We start from the raw sequence: 18,533 nt of genomic DNA, 5'->3' as shown, positions 1-18,533 counted from the left end.
ACATTGTACAACACATAGGAATTTAAACGATAACTTTTTCCATCAATAGTCGAATAGTTCCTATCAACGTTTCTCAAATTATCGTTGTCGCTTAACCATTCTATTGCACAAGGGCGCTTTGATTCATCCGATTCACAAGACAAATTAAAGAAACAGACAGAAACATTCTTGTTAGTTTCAATATTTTTGTTTACGCACATCGAAAGGTCCGACGGTGGATCTGAAAACAGAATCGTGCAAACTCTTTCCGATAAACGTCTGATTAGGAAGATATGATCGTTTAATGTTTTTATACTGTTGTATAAGCCCAATGACACCCATTTGGGCAAAAGTTATATAAAAAATATTTACCTTCCAATAATGCAAATATTCCAAATAGGAAACATAGGTATCTTAAAGGTGTTATACCACTCCGAGTTTAACTTACAGTTCATACTGACAGTTTTGCATACGGAGACATTTTTAAGACCAACATCATATTTGCTTTTCTTGAAGCAGCACATCTCTTTTCCATTCCACATTTTGTTAGCCATTGTCACCTTTGCTGAACTTGTAAAAGTATGAGATGATTCATTAAATGTATCAGTTTGTTGAACATCACCTAGCAAGACTTTGTCAACGTATATTTCTATTGTCGGAGCTGGGATAGCATTTCGCACCTCACAGGCATATAAAGAGCTTTCTCTTTGAAGGAATTCAGGAACTGTTAGAAAAGGCAGGCTACCTGTCTCTGGAATTGAAACATATTGATTTAACAGCCTTCAATTTTATACATATTCAATTTTTCTAACATAAACTAAACGACTCATAACTTATCATTATGTGTCTCCTATATTTGCTTACCTACGTTACATAAGTTACCGCGCACTTCGTATTGTGTTTTTTGGGCTGAGTAAGAAACTTGGCATGTCACATTCTGTCTTAAACATTCCAGCCATTTGTTGATAGGCGTTGTAGAGTCGGTACGACCCTTTGTTTCCTTCGCTTTCAGAAAGAACATATGAGACCTGTCCTATTAGAAGTAAAACTTGTACAGGTTCGGTTCCATTTTCAGTCTGGCAATAAACTTCGGAGCTTTCGTAAACATAGATACATTCTGTTGTATTAAAGTCAGGGGACTTTGGACCGAGAACTTATTTTAATCACTTTGAATACAATATAAGTTACCCATAAAAATGCAAATGAAAACTGAAGGTTTATCACATTGCTGCTCATGTATTTATTATCTGGAAAAATAAACTATCCTCCTTGTCCTTTTATTTCAAGCTGACGTATATATCAAAAACAATCGTTGAAAATCAGAATACTCGATGAAGTAAAACCAAGATACTTGAAATATTAAACTGCACTGAATCCGTGTTGCCACCTGAATCAAAATTTAAAATATACCAGCCATCAAATGCTTCTTTGAAATTGAATAAGGTCAATATGTACAAAATATCAGAAGATATTTCCTCTTCGGTAGAACCATTTCGTAGCTGTAGCTGATGCATGTATTTCTTCCATGTTCGTTTAATGAACGTTTGTCGCTCTATAGATTAGTCAGACGGAAAATATCCAGACTAATAATAGTCTTAGAATCACGAGACTTCCACACTGTCCATCAATATTTGTAAGTTTTAACAAAGTAATAAATGTGGACGTCACAACGAAATCAAATTTAATGTATGGTTGTATAGAGCACACATCCAAAAAGCAGCTTAGAAAATGGAAAGGAACAGTTGCCATTCATTTAACAATGAATATTTTGAATTGTTCCTGAAACAATTGAAATTAATTAATATAATCTGATTGATCCGACTTACCATTCTTATCATCCGCACTTTTTGCTGATAACCCCTTTTTATTCATTTAAATTCTTCAAGAAAAAGCCGAAAATATGTGTTTCATAAATATATGCCAAGAAACAAATTTTCAAACAAATATAAAAAGTAGAAAAAACTACAATGATCAAATATCCAAACAAACCCTAACCCTAACAAAGAAAAAAAAATAAAACCTAAATCAATGAAAGATGAGGTTACCGCCTTGAAACATTCAGTGATAATTGTTACCTGTAAAATTTATAGATGTCATGCTTGTTTTAATTGTTTGGTTTTTTGAACATCCAGCGTAGAAAGTAGATCCATTATATTCATTTGAAGCCTTCCATTTTAAAATGAATGACCCATCCTCCGAGTATCTTTTAATATTTGTCCCAGTTATTGTTTGGAATGTTGTTTCCCCGACCTTCATGTACTTCCATTCTACGTCACATCCCCAAGGGTAGAACGGTGTCGCTTTCAGTGTTACCTCCCTGTTCACAAAAGCTGGTCCTTCCACTGATATTGTCCCATACTTGTTCTCCGCTGCACATACGAAGGCAAGAAGAACTGAAATAGAGGTTTCAAACTGATTACAAATACACATCTCATCCCCAATAACGAAACAGTACAATATAAACTATAAGTAAGTAGTATTATGGAAAGTCCGATTGTTAACAAACTAGAGGGACACACAGGTTATAGAAATGAAATATCTGAAATTATTAGAACAATTCGTGAAGCATCAACGTTGGATGGAATATACGTTATATTGCTTTTTCCATTTCATTTAGCATTATAAGCAATATTTATACACACATAAATAAGAAGTAGCAGTAGAAGAAGCAGAAACAAAAACAGTAGGAGTAGCTGTAACAGTAGTAGCAGGTAGCAGCAGCAGTAGCATGTAGCAGTAGCCGTAGCAATAGTAGTAGTATCACTAGTAACTAGTGATTGTAATTATCATAATAACTCTTTTCTAATATTGAAATTAATTTGAGTTGAAGAAGTGTTTTACGTATCAAACTTACATGAATTGAGCACGGCAAGTTGAGCAAATACAATCATCCGTTGTCGTTGCATATCTCCGCAAAATTATTTATTCATGAATGCGAATGTTTTTGTTCGGTCTATTCATTGCCAATTATGTTACACTCGTTACTTATTATTAAAAAATATGAACAGACCACCACTGTTCACAAGGAAAGATATGTGTTGGTTGCACGTTCTGCCCACAATAGTTTAACTGGATTACCGGAAACGCTTAAGTTATTATTTCGATATCACAATGAATTGAACTGAACTTTCATATATAGAAAGTCGTTTTCATCCACAGGCAAAAGTTATATTCTGTAACCTTGTAAATCATACCAAAAAGGAAATTAAATATGTCTAACACTGTTCTTAAATGTTGCATCGCTAAGTGTTTCAAACCGCAATAAAAGTGACTATGAATTGAAATATGTTCTAGTTCGTATATTGTTAACAAAAACATTCAAAATGATATCAGTAGTCTATGCTCACTTTTTTCTTTCAAGCCAATACTAAGATGTCTGATGAACAAATAAGCTCGTCGTTTCATCGAGTCATTGATAACAATGTTTAATTTTTATGCACATTGACTCATATATATGTGTACCATTTGAAAGTCTAGTAAGCTGATGACTGATAATTAAAAAACGAGTAAGATCTTTGAAGACCATAACAATCTCCTTTGTAAAATATGTTTTCTCTACACTTTGTAAACGATACCAGAATAATATGTTGTGCAGTCATAACGTCGGTGTATGACTTTAACGTCCGTCACGTCAGCAGTAGTTTGTACATTGAGAAACGTCCTCATGCGGTTTTTAAAAAACAAACAATCATGTATTTGATGACGTTGTAAAACAGTCCGTTTGTAAATATCCATGGTCATACAAAATGCAATTAAATATTAATGGTTTCTTGGAAAGCTTAATCAGTAGATATTGGTTCTTCTCCACTATTTGCCTTCATTCAAGTATAACCTTAACAAGAACAGAACTACAGTACCTATAGTATATTATGATGTTTATCGCGAATCTAGTGTTGACTGTAGAAGACTGCGTGTGCACTGTAACAGTCTAAGCAAACAACTGCTTTCCAAAGAAATGGTCGATATCCCTTACTGCCAATGTGGAGAAATCTAGGAAACATGTCATTTCTTCTTCACCTGTTAATTATATCATTCTCAGAAAAAATCAATGTTTGACTTATATCAGGCCCTTGTCTCTCCAAATATTACTGTTTGGATTGACGGAACCCATTCTTCAGACGACCAACATGATATTCAGACAGGTTCAGCATTACATTCGACAGACGTAACGTTTCTGATCTCCTACATATACCCTGAAACCGGATTGTGGTACGAGATGTACCTTTTGTATTTTTAAGCCGTAACAGTCTAAAACTGTATGACAATCATATCTCAAGTATTAATCCAATTTAACTCAAAAAATGAACGGCACGTTGCCTTCATTGTCAGGATACAAATTAATTGGACGTAAAAAATAATAGGACGGACAACAAATGGATACTTTTCTGAATCAATGTGGCTCTATACTGATGAATATGAATTTTGTTTATTGATAAATAGATTTACGGACACCTGATGTGAATACCACCTTGGAATATCACGTTCGCTGGAACTAGCTTATTTGGCCACAAACTCACAGTTGTCCCAACATATTGATTTGCTTGCACTGATATAAACTACTGATATAAACTACGTTGACTGACATCAGTGTTTCCTTTTTGTTATCTTTTTTAAATATAACTACATCAAATCATAATCAATGTACCTTAATGAATATTTGCATTTTGAAGAGAAATATATTGTATTTAAAAAAATACATAATAAAAATAGTTCTGAGTACAGATTCCCAGTATTTGTGGTTGACCCTCTTATTAATTTTTCATTACACAATAAATCAAACTAAACCAAACTGAAAAATAGATAATAAACAAAAGTCAAAAGTAATAAGGAAGTGTACATCAAAATAATTCGGCGCTAAAAGTCCACTTGCACCACTACATCTTAATTCAACAACTACTTTTCGTTTAGTTTGACTTCATTTTATTTAGGAAATTCACTTACGGTTAAATAATGACTAAACCTGATTTATGAACAACGCACCTAATTATCTATGACAGTTTAAAGAGAATTATTCGAATCAATATAGTAACCCTTCTATACATCATAACACACTAATATCACAGCCAAAGAGAAGAAGTTCTGATGAGAATACACGAAGCACGAAACTCTTCCTTCATGTTCACCTGTACAAAATGTCTGATTATCTTTGAAAATCAAAAGCAAGTTCGTTTGAAGGCTTTTACGACCACCATACACAACAAAGAAACAGAGTAAAGCAACTTAAACCAATATCACATTTATTACCTAACTGTTTGACAAAAATAACTTTAAATTAGAAATGTGAAAATTTAAATTCCTGAAATGAAAGTTCCTAATATATCGTCTGTCACTGATTCTCATGTTTTTGAAAGTCCACAAAATGTAATCAACATGAAATATTGAAAACACTTTATTATCCCTACTCTAATCCAACAACACTTTCCGTAATCATCATCAAATACTTTAATTGAATATATTGGCACAAGTGACACTTGAATAAAAAAAATAAGTTTTCCTTTTTATTTTTGCCAAAGACCATTGATCAGTGAAGTTTGCCTTTATTTCCCTATAAAATTCCTTATTTTTTAAAATTCTAAAAATATTTAATCTATTGTTTCAAAACTTTTTTTTCATGGAATAAATAAACAATACTGAATAAAACATTCTAAACTTAACAATGAATGAGGAAAAAGCATTACCTGGTAAAATATTTAAACCTAAAACTTTTTAGTTAAGAAATGCAAATTATTAGTGTTTAGAGCAACATAGAGGAATTTAGAAAGTCACGTGATATGCAAATTTTGTTATGATGTTGTGCACATTAAATTCAGATTATACTTTCGGTTTTGTTGCATTTTTATCAAACCTTTCTACTCGTAGCCTTCGTATATTTGATTTTATCTTGATCAAACGAGGAATTTTAAGACATAACCATAAGGGCGGTTATTTTCTGATACAAAAGTCCTTAATATTTGTCTAAAAATGTTCCAGGTTACACGACGCCGTTTCTTATAAATTTGGATAACCATGGTCACATGTTTTCAACCTCTCACGACATTTCTTAGCAATAATTACTTCGCGATATCATTCTTTTTTCCACCGTCATTCAGCGGAAGCTGCCGCTCTTTTAAAATCTCTTTTATCAAATAACATCATGCCTGGCAGAGGAGTAGGAGTAAAGAGAAGGAAGACAAGGATCGTCAACGAAGACGAATCGACAGATCGACCTGTGTCAAGGCTGACTGAGCCCGACAAAGGTATGTCATTTCCTCCCCTCATGTTATTGATTTTGAACACTTGATACACGAATCTAGCTTATTGCAAGTCACGGCAGGGTGTGGTGTAAGCACGGATTACTATAACTGTAACGCCGGGCATTCCTGCACCCGTTGTGCTGTTACCCACAAATGTAACTTAAAGCTAGAGCACGCAGGTGTTGAATGTTTCCGCTGAGGACGTTGCAGATCACGTCCTGGAAGTTATTAAACCACAAAAAAATGAAGGCAAATCTGTTTTTATCGCCTTGTTACTGAAAGACTCCGTCAAACTGTAAAATTTGTGTAGTGGATCGACAGTTAGTGTCACCGCCAAAGGTCGATTTGAAACTAGGCAAAATGTAAGGACAAAATAACGTCCGTAGAAAAGTGCACGGACGCTCTTTTCTTGCTTGTGTCAATATATGTATCTGCACAAAAAGAGGCTATCCACCAGCTGTTGCATTACATGTGGAACATTCGCGAAATCGCCATCTGCCAATGCGCGAGAATGACGAACGATTTTGCTTCCGTCAGGTCATCGTGCCGGTGTTGTGGTCATCAACAACCTTTTGTGGCGGTGAGACATCAACGATGATCTATTGTGGCGGTGCATTTAAGTCCGCGATATTTGCGCAACTCACCCGGTCGTAAGACCACTCAGAATGCATTAACGTGTAACAATTTCTTTTTTTGGCATTACACCTATCAAAATTCCAAATTCCAACATGCTTGTTCTACATGCGGCGACCGTCATCCTGCTATGTGCTGATAGGATTCATAATACGCGTATTTCATGCAGAGCCATCTTATATGAGAGCACACCTAGTGCGTGATATATGTTTTAATTTGGGAATGATTTTAACGTTAATTTGCCTCACTTGTTTATTATATAGACATCTGGGTTTTGAGGATTCTATCGCGCGTCGGGCTTGTGAAAGACCAAGGGCAAGGGGACCGCAAACTTGGGAATATCTGCGCCCATCGCTTGGTGTGTAGTTGGCGGTCTTAGTTGGGCGGGTCTCAGAAGGTCGGTAGAATCGCAATTTCTGTTTTGTTCCCCGCCTAAGATCATAATCATTTACCTGGGGGAAACGACATCGCACAAATCCCTTGTGAAGCAATAGCCAACCAAATCGCTAAGGAGATCCGTAACCGGTTGGCTTTTGCTGATTGTCCCATTATTTGAATTAATATCTTAGACCGTTTAAATTGGCGAACCACTTTTTTCTCCAGAAAGCCAATACAATCCATAACAAGGCATTTGAACAGAGAGGGTAGGAGTAGAGCCAGGACTAATGGGAAAAGCGCCGTCTTAATAGTGACATTGATGCTAGTGTTCCGGGCTTTTATGCACTTGACGAGGACCTCTCTGCGGTCGGGCTTATATTTAACCTTGAAGCGTTAAAAGATATGCTACGCATGCATATTAAGTAACTGTTAGCTGTAGTAAATAATAAGGCTACATATTTACCCACCATATTGTTTGGAGGATAAATTTTACAGCATTAAATTTATTGTGGCGTAAAATTCTGTCGGCGGTTTTGACTGTTGGCACTAAAATAATTATCATTTATTTAATGCGCATTGCTTTAATTTACCAATGCTCACTAGATATTTGGCCTATCATGTGTTAAGGTAGTTCCCGCGTTTTGTTCTCTACACTGGGTTAGAGGTTACTGTCTACTCATTTGGATTTTGTCATAGTTATTGCGTTAATATTAATGGCGGGTAGGGGTTGGCTTTAAGTGGTTTACCAGATTTGCATGGCCGTCAGGAATAGATTTCCAGACAGTTAAACAAGTGTCAAGGTTGCGGTGCTGGTGGTAATAATCAGCACGTGTCTTATGTAATGTTCGAGTTCGTAGCTCTGGTATGTTTCCGACAAGTTGGAACTAGCAGTGCTAGCTTCGGTAAAAATTTGCATTGTGACCTCTGCCAAGACGTTACTATTCATACATATCAATTAACGATACTATATACAACAGATGACCGCCGGTGGGATTTTGTGCCACTTTGCGGCCTCAGAAGACACCACATTTACATATTATGAATGCATGTATTTAATGTACAATGTTGATACACCGTTAACCTCCCGTATTAGCTTGACAATAATGAAACGTAAAACGGTATTCGTGTCAGTTAATTTATTTCGTATGATACAAATACTATATACGATACCTGTCTAAATAGTGCATTTTTGTGTATTTGAGATGTTTTAATACACTTTCAAAACAAAATGTGTTTATTTAATTAAAACAATAAGACTGATCGATCGGATATTTTTACGTGATTCGTTTGAAATTTAGCTTTTCAAAGTTTCGTTTTCTCGTGCGAAGTGGCGCGACACATACGCGCAGTGCTTACTCTAACAGGCGACTATGAGGAAAGCTATAACACAAGCAACCGATTTATTTCTCTACTTTAATAACACTCGAACCGTCCGATTACGTAACCAAAAGGACCATACACAATATAAGTCAGAACAGAAACACGAATTGATCAAACGTCAATGATAGACTGTTTTTTTATTCGTTCGTAAAGAGTTCCTCATCACATATTGTCAAACGTATGCAAATGAGTTTTCCTTGTCTTTAGACTTTGTATCCATATATTAACAGGAATTGTACACTTACAAAAACATAGTAGTCAGAAAACAAACATAACTTGAGAGAACATCAACATCACCATTTATATTAATCTTTTGGTAAGAGCCACCGCAGCACATATCGCCAAGCGATTTTAAAAGCATGCTTCTTGTCTTTAGACTGTTTTCTTCCTTTTTTTATAAGAATTTGTCTCTCCTGTACTCGCCACAAATATAACATGTATCTATTTTCTTCATCCTGACATATCAATGTAACCTGTGTCCGTCATTGATACTTCTGCATCATTGCCCGTATCTTGTAGAGGGACTTCGTAAGATTGTTGCTCTTCTTTTGAAATAGTGTGTACGCTGTCGAATATTCGCAAATTAGTCAGCCTGATTTGCTCACGTCTCTCGGTTCTTGAGATTGGTGTCATATAATCTGTTGATTGTGTAAAGGTACTCGTCTGTCTGCTGAAAATCCCGGTCCTCTGCAATACAATTCATATAAAAATTAAACATAGACTAATGCATCACACAGCGAGCATTTGACATTTTATAGGTAACTTATTTACATATCATCAACATTTTTCATTCATTTCAACTATAAACGCTTTGATTTGATCGATAAATAATAGTTGAAAAGGAGACTTTTGTGAATAATTACTTTCCTTGTTCGAATGTTTTATCAATTAAAATACCTGACATATGACGAAAAGAAGAAACTAAAATTAAAATTAAAATCGATTTAATTTCTTGCACGATTGTCGTTTATATTTTGTTTACTACTTTTTTAAAAAAAAATATGTAGATTAACTAAGTCAATTTGCTTAGTCATTCTCGTTGGTACGATGTTTTTTGTGAGAGAATCCGGAACACCCGGAGAAAACCCATTTGTTTATCTTAATGACCAAACCAAACTCACATACGCCCGTGCCATTTAGATTTAATTTTAAACTAGTATCTTTAATTTATCCGTGTACTTTATCTGCGGTGTCTATAGGATCTATTGTTGAATACACTGTCTTATATTCGGTCATCGATGCCATTGTGTTTCCTTTGGCGCACGTCTGGTAAACTGTAACAATAAAGAAATAAAGGTTATGGTATTCGCATCGCAAAATTATATTGGATTATATGTGTATATATTATACCTTACAACGAGTGTGTTCATTGAAATTGTCCTAGACTCATAATTATGTCAAAGACGTTTTAAATAATTGTAAAACACACAAACGATAATGGTTTAAGCCTAAGTGTAACTGATCAAGACGATTCTTGTTTCATGTTTCGTGCTTACGAAAGAATGTATACATATTTAAAGAAACACTAACGTTGAAGGTAAAACAATACGCTTTTGCTATATATTACCGTTTTGTTGACGTCTCTTCAATAAACAGCAAACAAGAGCTATTGCTGGTATACCAATAAATGCCAAACTACCACAGATAATGGGGAGCCAAAAGCGACCGAATGGTGATATTCCAGCGTTTTCCTGGGTACCTGAAATAACAAATGTTTTCTTGTTATTCGATTAGGCAACAACACATTTATTCTGTTCAATGTTAGATGTATATGTTTAGTTTTATATTTATCATTACTTAGGGTTTAACGCATTAAATAAAGACATAAATTGAGTACTTTAAGAACATTTACTCACATGTAGTAGTATGGTCATATAGTAAAGTAAATACGTACAGCTCATGAGTATTGGCTTGCAAATAGACCTTCCATTCATGTTGTTTCCAATCTTTGATATGCAACACATTTCTGTTCCATTCCATTCCTTATTAACAGTTATAAAAGTTGTTTTGCTGGAGAAGGTGTTTTTAAAGCGATCGTATTCATCATGTTGTTGCACTTTTACTCTTTTTTTATCTAAACGAATTTCAATCATTGGAACTGGAAGAGAATCATTTACTGCACAAGTTTCAGTTGAGCGATCGCCATAGAAGCAGCTTGGTTCTTTTAATGTTGCCGTTCCAAACTCTTCAAGCATATTCGTACAATATCAGATAACTCTAAAGTGGTAGTTATACGTCGGGACCATCGTGCCAACACATGTATGACGCAATGATAAAAATATCGCAATATCAATTATTTTTAACGTTTTTATGTATTACTCGGACAAAGTTAATTAAACGTTGTACTTGAAAAATCTAAATGGGCAGCCAACCAACTATTTTTACAAAGAAATAAATTATTACTTATTACAAATGCTAGATGTCAAAAAGGGACTGTCGATAAATTATGCACACGCAACACCATAATCTATGGACAAGAATTAAAAGTTTATTGAAACAATAGTAATAACATTGGACTGAAGACAGTGTTCTTATAAAGCGTGCCATGCTATTGTGATTAACGTGGAATGAAATACATGATAATGTTACATGGGTAGATTTTAGGTAAACGTTTAAGAGAGACCCTTACTTACAAAGCACAGGCGGGCCGTAAACTCCATTGGATCCTCATTAGCGCTGTATAAAACTGTCCATGTTAAATTGCTGCCAACCATGTCTTTCTTAAGTCGGAAAGAGGCGTGGTCGAATTTGTGCATGTCTGGCTGTTTTCCTTCCACCACAAGTGGTAAAACTTGTCTTTCTACTTCGAAGGAAACATTAAGAGGCTTTATTCTAAAATCTGTCTTGCAAAATACGTCGATTCCAGTATCAGCGTAAACACATTTTGTCTTGAAAAAGTCTCCAAACTGAGGCCCAACAACGACAGAGTTTTGAAGAACTGAAAAATACCGAATTATATTTGAAAAGTCTATAGGGAAATAAACTACTGATTCAAATGCAATATCAAAACATGACATTTAATCGATTTGAGGGTTCAGTTATTAAAGTTTTTTATCAATGACAAAGGATATCATAAATAAATTCATACAAATGCATACCTTCTAAAACCAGCTTTATTATTTTGGAATTCAATGATGGGTTGTGGGCACATTCGGCGTAAAAGAAAGTGTTATTATTTTCAGCGTCACCGGTCTGTTCACATACGATGGCTTGATCAAGGTTATTGTGCCATAATGATTAGTCTCGGAGTAGCCAAGCGCGTTGCGGTTTAGCACTAAAGTTTATTAAACGAATATAAGAATACTATTTATGATGTACTTGTTCATCTATTTATAAAATAAAGAAATTCGACAGTTTTGCTATATATTATTTTGTATATTCTGAAATACTTCAGCTTAAAAAATAACTAAAACATACCTAAACACAGAAACCCCATAAGGAATTGCATTTTTAGGCTTTCTTTAAATAGAAGTAAAGCGTACGACATAACAAACTGAAATATTTAAGTAAATGTATATGAACAGAGAACTTTGGGGCAAAGACTTGCACATTCGACCATGAGCTGAATGGGCATATTGTTATGAAACAGACAACAATTGATAAGGACGTGTCAATACTGATTCAGAGTGTGAAGGAAATCCTTTCTCTTGTTGTGGTTTCTATTCTGTATTCTTTAAAAAGTTCATTGTGAGTGTAAAGTGTTTTATAATTGCTTATAATTATATTTGTCATAGTGGTGTTACGTATGAAGTTCACTATGTAGTTATGTAGTCGATAGCCCTTCATAGCTACATAGAAATACATGTAAATATTACAGATCCGTTTGCTACTAGACACACAATAGTGCACATGTTCTGGTCATGATTTCTTAACATTTTTGACTGAATAAAATGATATGTCAAATAGAAACAAATAAAATTTATTGAATTCAAATGTCTTTTGTATGAAAAATGGATGTTTTAAACACAGCCTATATAAATCAACATAGTGAGCTTTTGGTATTTATTGCTTTTCATTTACCAACAAATGACTTTTTCAACAGGACTGATATTCATTTGAAACATATACTTAAAATAACTTAAGTTTTGGGCTAACAAGAAACTATTACATTCAACGAACAACCTTGATCAAACCCACTGTCGAAGAATCACTTTTTCGTAACTTATTTATCGATTAATCCAGGTTGCTTTTGTGACCCGTTCTAAATTGACCGTTTGTACTTAAGCCGATATGTTCTCGCGAGAGACGGCGTTAGTCCTCGATACAATATACTTCAGCACGTTGTTCTGAGCTAAGTCTTAATAAAATTATTAAAACCATCCTTCAAATTCTTATTTCAACAGGTTTGTTGTTTCTTTCGTTACATATAACGTTAGTTTACTTGTTGCTCTTTTAAATAAGGTATTGTAGTTTGAACAATGGCAATTATATGTGACTGAATATTTGGCATTTGAAAGGTTTTGATTTTCAGACAGTACTGATTTTATAATGTCACATGCATGTTATTAATTATGCATTTTATTGATCACAGTGAGCCGTGTGCAACAAGCAGAGTGTTTGACTTGGAGTTTAGGTTTTAAGTTTATACATTCATATGAGTATTTTTGCTGTGTCATTGTCTTTACTATTTACTGTATTTGTTAATAAGGATAATTATAATTATAATAGTTATGTCACTATATTACAGGGTTGTTTTAATATAATTTTTAAATAACACTATACGTAATTGAGTTGACCAGTCCTGAGTTAGTGTTTTGAAGGATAAGTAGTGTTTTAATATTTTGAATACATAGACCCTTTAGATAATGTATTTTAGGTTTCAAATTAATTTGTATTGTTTGTTAGTTTAAATCATTTGTGTATTTCAGAACCGGTAAAGGAAGAGACAACCTTTTATGTGTATTAACCTTATAAATACATATAGAACTTGTATGCTGGTTTTCTTGATTGTGGACCCGGTTACACTCAAGCGTAAACAATGAAATTGAACTCCCCCCTTCTTTACGATAATATGTTTATTCGGAATTTCGAAAATGATGTTGTGATTTTACAAAATGGTGAACCGCTGTATCCGTTGATCGGTGCATTACCGTTGTAGCCAGTTTCACTTTCGTCACTGGACGATCCCCAACTGATATCCATTTAATACGTTTTTTCATCATTTATAAGATAGATTTTGAGCTAAAAATACTCATATTTCAGGATATATTTCCCCAATAAGTCAATTGGGGCCATCTACGTATCGAGCTGATGGCAACATATCATAAAATCAAAAACATCTTTTTAATAGAAAGCGGATGAAAGAGCTCGAATTTGGATTTGAATATGTAAATATCAATAAATTTTGTCTCACATTACTCCTCATTATGTATAGGTGTATTTGTGTGAGCGCTGTGTAGGCGCTAATATGTGTTGAACATGTATTTGTCTATTTTTTTGTTCATTTAGTTTTGTATTTTTGTTGTATATTGCGTAGCGAAATGGCCGCCCTTAAGTGATCGAACAATAATTACCACGCAAACGATCCTGAAAGGATGCCCTCGTATGTACAAACATGATCTTGTTGAATAATACGTGGATCTTATGATATCTATTTTGTACGGTGTGTACAGGTTGCATGGTTAGAACAATGGTAATCGCACTCGCTTCTCACCAAAACACATTGGGCTTACTTTCTGGCTCAGGCATATGCTAGTTTGATTTGTGGTCACCAAGCCGTACGCCTGCGATTTCTACAAGTATTTCTATTTTCCCCAAGAAAACAAAAACACAAGCTCGGGCAACGTCGTACCAACGAGAGTGACAAAACGTAAGTTAACAATTGTAACATTGCGTTAAACTGTTCGCTGGTATATTTCTCAAAACCAACATTTATCAGTCAAGTTCTCTTTTTTGAATCTGTCAGGTGACTTTATACGGCAAGATGAGCCATGTATAATTATATATATATATATACCGTAGTTAGATACAATCATTTTTCCTTTATTATTTCCAAGAGGTATCAGACGTCGTAGTATTAGGAGGCAATTTAGGATAAAATTGGATATTGTTCCATACACATAAAGTAGCGTACTCGCCTTTCATCATTTTGGTGGACATATGGGTATTCTTTTAACGACCTACGCAACGTGCTCTTACGTTCCTGACGGGCGGAAGGCCAAAATAAACAGTATTTCAACACGCAGCCTGAAAACACTCCATGATGAGATCAACGCTTGGGAAAGTCATCGAAACAAAAGTTTTGAGGGGTTTGACTTTGTTAGCACACATTTATCAATGATTAATAACTAAATCAAAGTACTGTAAATACTGCTTGGGCTGTTGGCACCATGTTTCATCTAGGCTAAAGAAATATGTTATAATATATGCTGATGAATTACGTTTCACAGCATCCCTGGGTATTACAGTTACATAGGACGCAGCGTTAAATTCATCATTCTTATTCGTTCCGAGTAATTAAGATCCATTCAATAGAACATAGGAATATAACACACAATTTGCCTGTCAGAAGTCATTGACGTATGTTCGATTGAATGGTTCGTTATGTTTGTATAAAGCAGTATAAATCACCTTTCAGCAGCCCTTACGAGTAGTTTGATTAGATAAGTCACCAGTTTAGCTTTTTACAGTGATCATTCCACTATTACCCATATGACTATATAGTTCGAAAACCAGTTTGTAGATAAGTGACCAGTCTTGTTATTTTTAACAGTGATAATATCATTATAACCAATAAAATGTTATAGTTTTGAACCCGATATGTGATTTTTCAAGTTCTTAAACACTGATCTTATCAAAATTACACATATGAGTGCATAGTTCCGGACAAAGTTGGATGTTCATGTGTTTAGGAATGAATACATATTTATGAAATCATTTAGAAAACTATGTTGGATAGTTGTACCGTAAATTGTTTAATACCTCTGCTAGTGTATATTTTCAAAATACACAGATAGTGTAGCCTTTTCTCTGCATCTCTCTTTGCAACCTAATGAAAGCAGACAATACAATGCGGATGAAAATTTAAACGCATTGTATTGTCTGCTGTTATTAGGTTGCAGATTGATACAAGATCTTTCGCTTAACCCTCATAAATAACGTATGAATAAACTGAATTGCGAAATACGCAACATAATTCAATTTTAAGGAAAATGATAATCACAAGATTTGAAATGCGTATGTAAACTTACGGATTAATAACCTTTAATATTCTTTTTTTTATTATTATAGAAAGTAGTAATAGTGACAATGCAATAATAATCTTATCGAAAAAGATTCATATTATATTGTATACATATTTAACTGTGAGGCTTTTCGATTTATATTATAAATTGGGTTTGATTCACATATACATGTATGTAAATTTTATAGGTTGAGCTATTTGGCATCTTTTTCTACGCACATCAATATTAATATGTATGCAGCAACTATTGGCTGCGACAATCATTATCTAATACTAAGATGTTTACTCGAACACAAGAACATAAAAAGATTGCTTGAAAATAAATCCCTTTAAAACATCCAGTATTCATGATATTTGTTTGTTCTTTTGGCATGACATATTGATGCAAAATGGACAAATGTTTTAATAAAAGTAGTACCTCTATATATATCTGTACATTTCTGCATTTTTTATATTTCAGTATTAAGTTGTTTTATTTTCATAACAAAATTTATTGTGTGAGCAATAAATTACTTATTTATAATCATATAGCTCAGTAGGTAGCTTGTACAATTTCAATATAAGAAATGTTGCACAAACTTCAAGTCGTATGTGATTAATATAAGTGACTATTTAACCTCCAAATGTAAACGGACCTCAGCTAACTAATTAATGACAAACAGTTCAACAATTTTGATAGCCACTTTTCAGTTCGGATCTGCATTTGTTCGTAGAAGGTCTCTGTGTATCACCATAAAGAGGCGGTTGTGCATCCAATGTGCGCACATGGTTGGTTATAGGAAATGGAGTTTGTTTGTAACTGCTGTCGGTCAAGTGTAACCGGAAAATGAATGGAATGGAAGGCTAAATATGGTTTACTTAATTATAAGCGGACATTTATTATTAATGCATTATGTGGTTACATACGCCATTGTTAATTATTTTTAAAGAATGGCGGCTTTCGGACTGTAATTGTTTACTGCAAGAGTGATAACACCGATTTCCGTAATATAGATCTAGCTACTAACTCATGTCTGACAATCGATACATATTACTGTACTTTGTACATTGTACCAACTATGTGTAATTGACAAGTGGTGCCTGTATACTCCCGTATTTGATCCCGGTAGGCGTTTCCGTTTGAATATTGAACTTCTGTAGCTGTCGTGTACTTCAAAAATGGATGATCTGTTCAAACCTAATGGATGTGTTTTAGAATAACAATAGCAGATGTAGAAGATAATATAAGTGATACTCTCTTTTGTTAAACTCCAGTTTGGAAAAACACTTCGTACACTGAAAAGTATGACTGTCCATAATGAAACGAAATTCTAGATAGCTTGTCAGATATCATTATTGAGGGTGAGATGTGTATGTGTATGTGGATTGTTACAGCGATTCTAGCACTTTTTGGCCACGTTTATGCTGCCAGTAACCAGTATGGAACAATATCAGTGGAAGGACCAGCTTTTGTGAACAGGGAGGTAACATTGATAAGCAACTCCACACTATCCTTGGGGGTGTGAAGTAGAATGGAGATACTTGATGGAAAAGGGAAAAGCATTTCGTACAATAATAGTGACAAATGTTTCCAGATATTTTGAAAATGGGTCGTTCTCTTTAAAATTGACGCCTTCAATTGAATACAACAATTCGGTTTTCTTTGCCAGATGTTCAACAAACACAACAATTAAAACACGAATGATTTCTCTAAATATGAAAGGTATGTATCGCAGACCGTTTCAATGCGGTAACGTCACTGTTTATTTTATATCGTTGTGTTTGTTGACTTGTGTTTTATGTTTGTTGTCACTTGGTGTGTTTTTTTTTCATTAAATCCTCCTTACACAATCATGGTAATTTGTTGCTTCTTGGCATGTCAATATCAGCTTATGTGTAATTTTATCTGTTTCATAAGCCCGTTATTATCAATTGCTATAGATTATATCATCGTCTCTTTAGGAAGATGCATAAAAGATTTAAAAAAATCTCACTCTATTTAATAAATTCATTTAAATAAGGTACACTTATTGTAGGAAAAATAATAATATTTATTGTTAAATATGTGGCAATTACTGCTAATAGTTTTGCTTAATTTCCTTTGTGAGTACGAGCAATAACCAAACACAACACTAAAATATTATTTTATTGTGTCAATTATATATATAAATGTGTTATAATTTACAGATATTGTTGGTCAATGTGGTGCTCTCATGCTTCTAAGCCCGGTCGTTCGCGGTGAAGACGTTATATTGGGATATTTTCCGTCCGATGACTATATACAGCGTCAAATATACACTAGACGAACGTGGCAGAAGAATAAACAAGATATACAGCTACGAGAAGGTTTTTACGAGGAGAAGATCAGTTCTGTATATCTTTTTACATTAACGATATTCAATTTTGATGAAGGAGACGAGGGAACATATAATTTAAAGTGCAATGCAGTCGACACCACGGAATCTGTGCAGCTTCATTTTTTAGGTTCCTTAATAGTACTTTTGCATGCATTATACCATATTTAGTGTTCATACACGTATAAATTTATATGCGATTAGATACGTCTGCTTGAAAAAAACAACAGGAATCAATAAATTGTATGAAGAGTCTAGTACGATTCTGATAACCATTACATAAGCAGCAATGTAAACTACTTTTTAATCTGTATTTTAAAGGATATTTAATATGCAAAGTGATTTAAATGTGTTTCCTTCTTTTCAAGAGCAACCTAGCTACCCTGTACTCGGTCCAAAGTCCAATGATTTTAA

General features: G+C 34.1%; 1 protein-coding gene across 1 annotated transcript; it reads right to left on the bottom strand.

Annotated features, from left to right (window-relative positions):
• Positions 1-2,037: 2,037 nt before the first annotated feature.
• On the bottom strand, positions 2,038-2,937 carry LOC128235533 (uncharacterized). Its single transcript, XM_052950343.1, has 2 exons — positions 2,834-2,937; positions 2,038-2,372 (listed from the first exon to the last, which is right to left on the bottom strand). Exons 1-2 carry the CDS (start codon positions 2,883-2,885, stop codon positions 2,038-2,040), a joined length of 387 nt encoding a protein of 128 aa, XP_052806303.1. The 5' UTR covers positions 2,886-2,937.
• Positions 2,938-18,533: the final 15,596 nt, after the last annotated feature.

Source organism: Mya arenaria, chromosome 5 (genome assembly GCF_026914265.1).
Source record: "Mya arenaria isolate MELC-2E11 chromosome 5, ASM2691426v1".
Classification (NCBI taxonomy): Eukaryota; Metazoa; Mollusca; class Bivalvia; order Myida; family Myidae; genus Mya; species Mya arenaria.
Note: the sequence above shows the minus strand (reverse complement) of the source record. Positions and strands in the feature narration are given on the sequence as shown.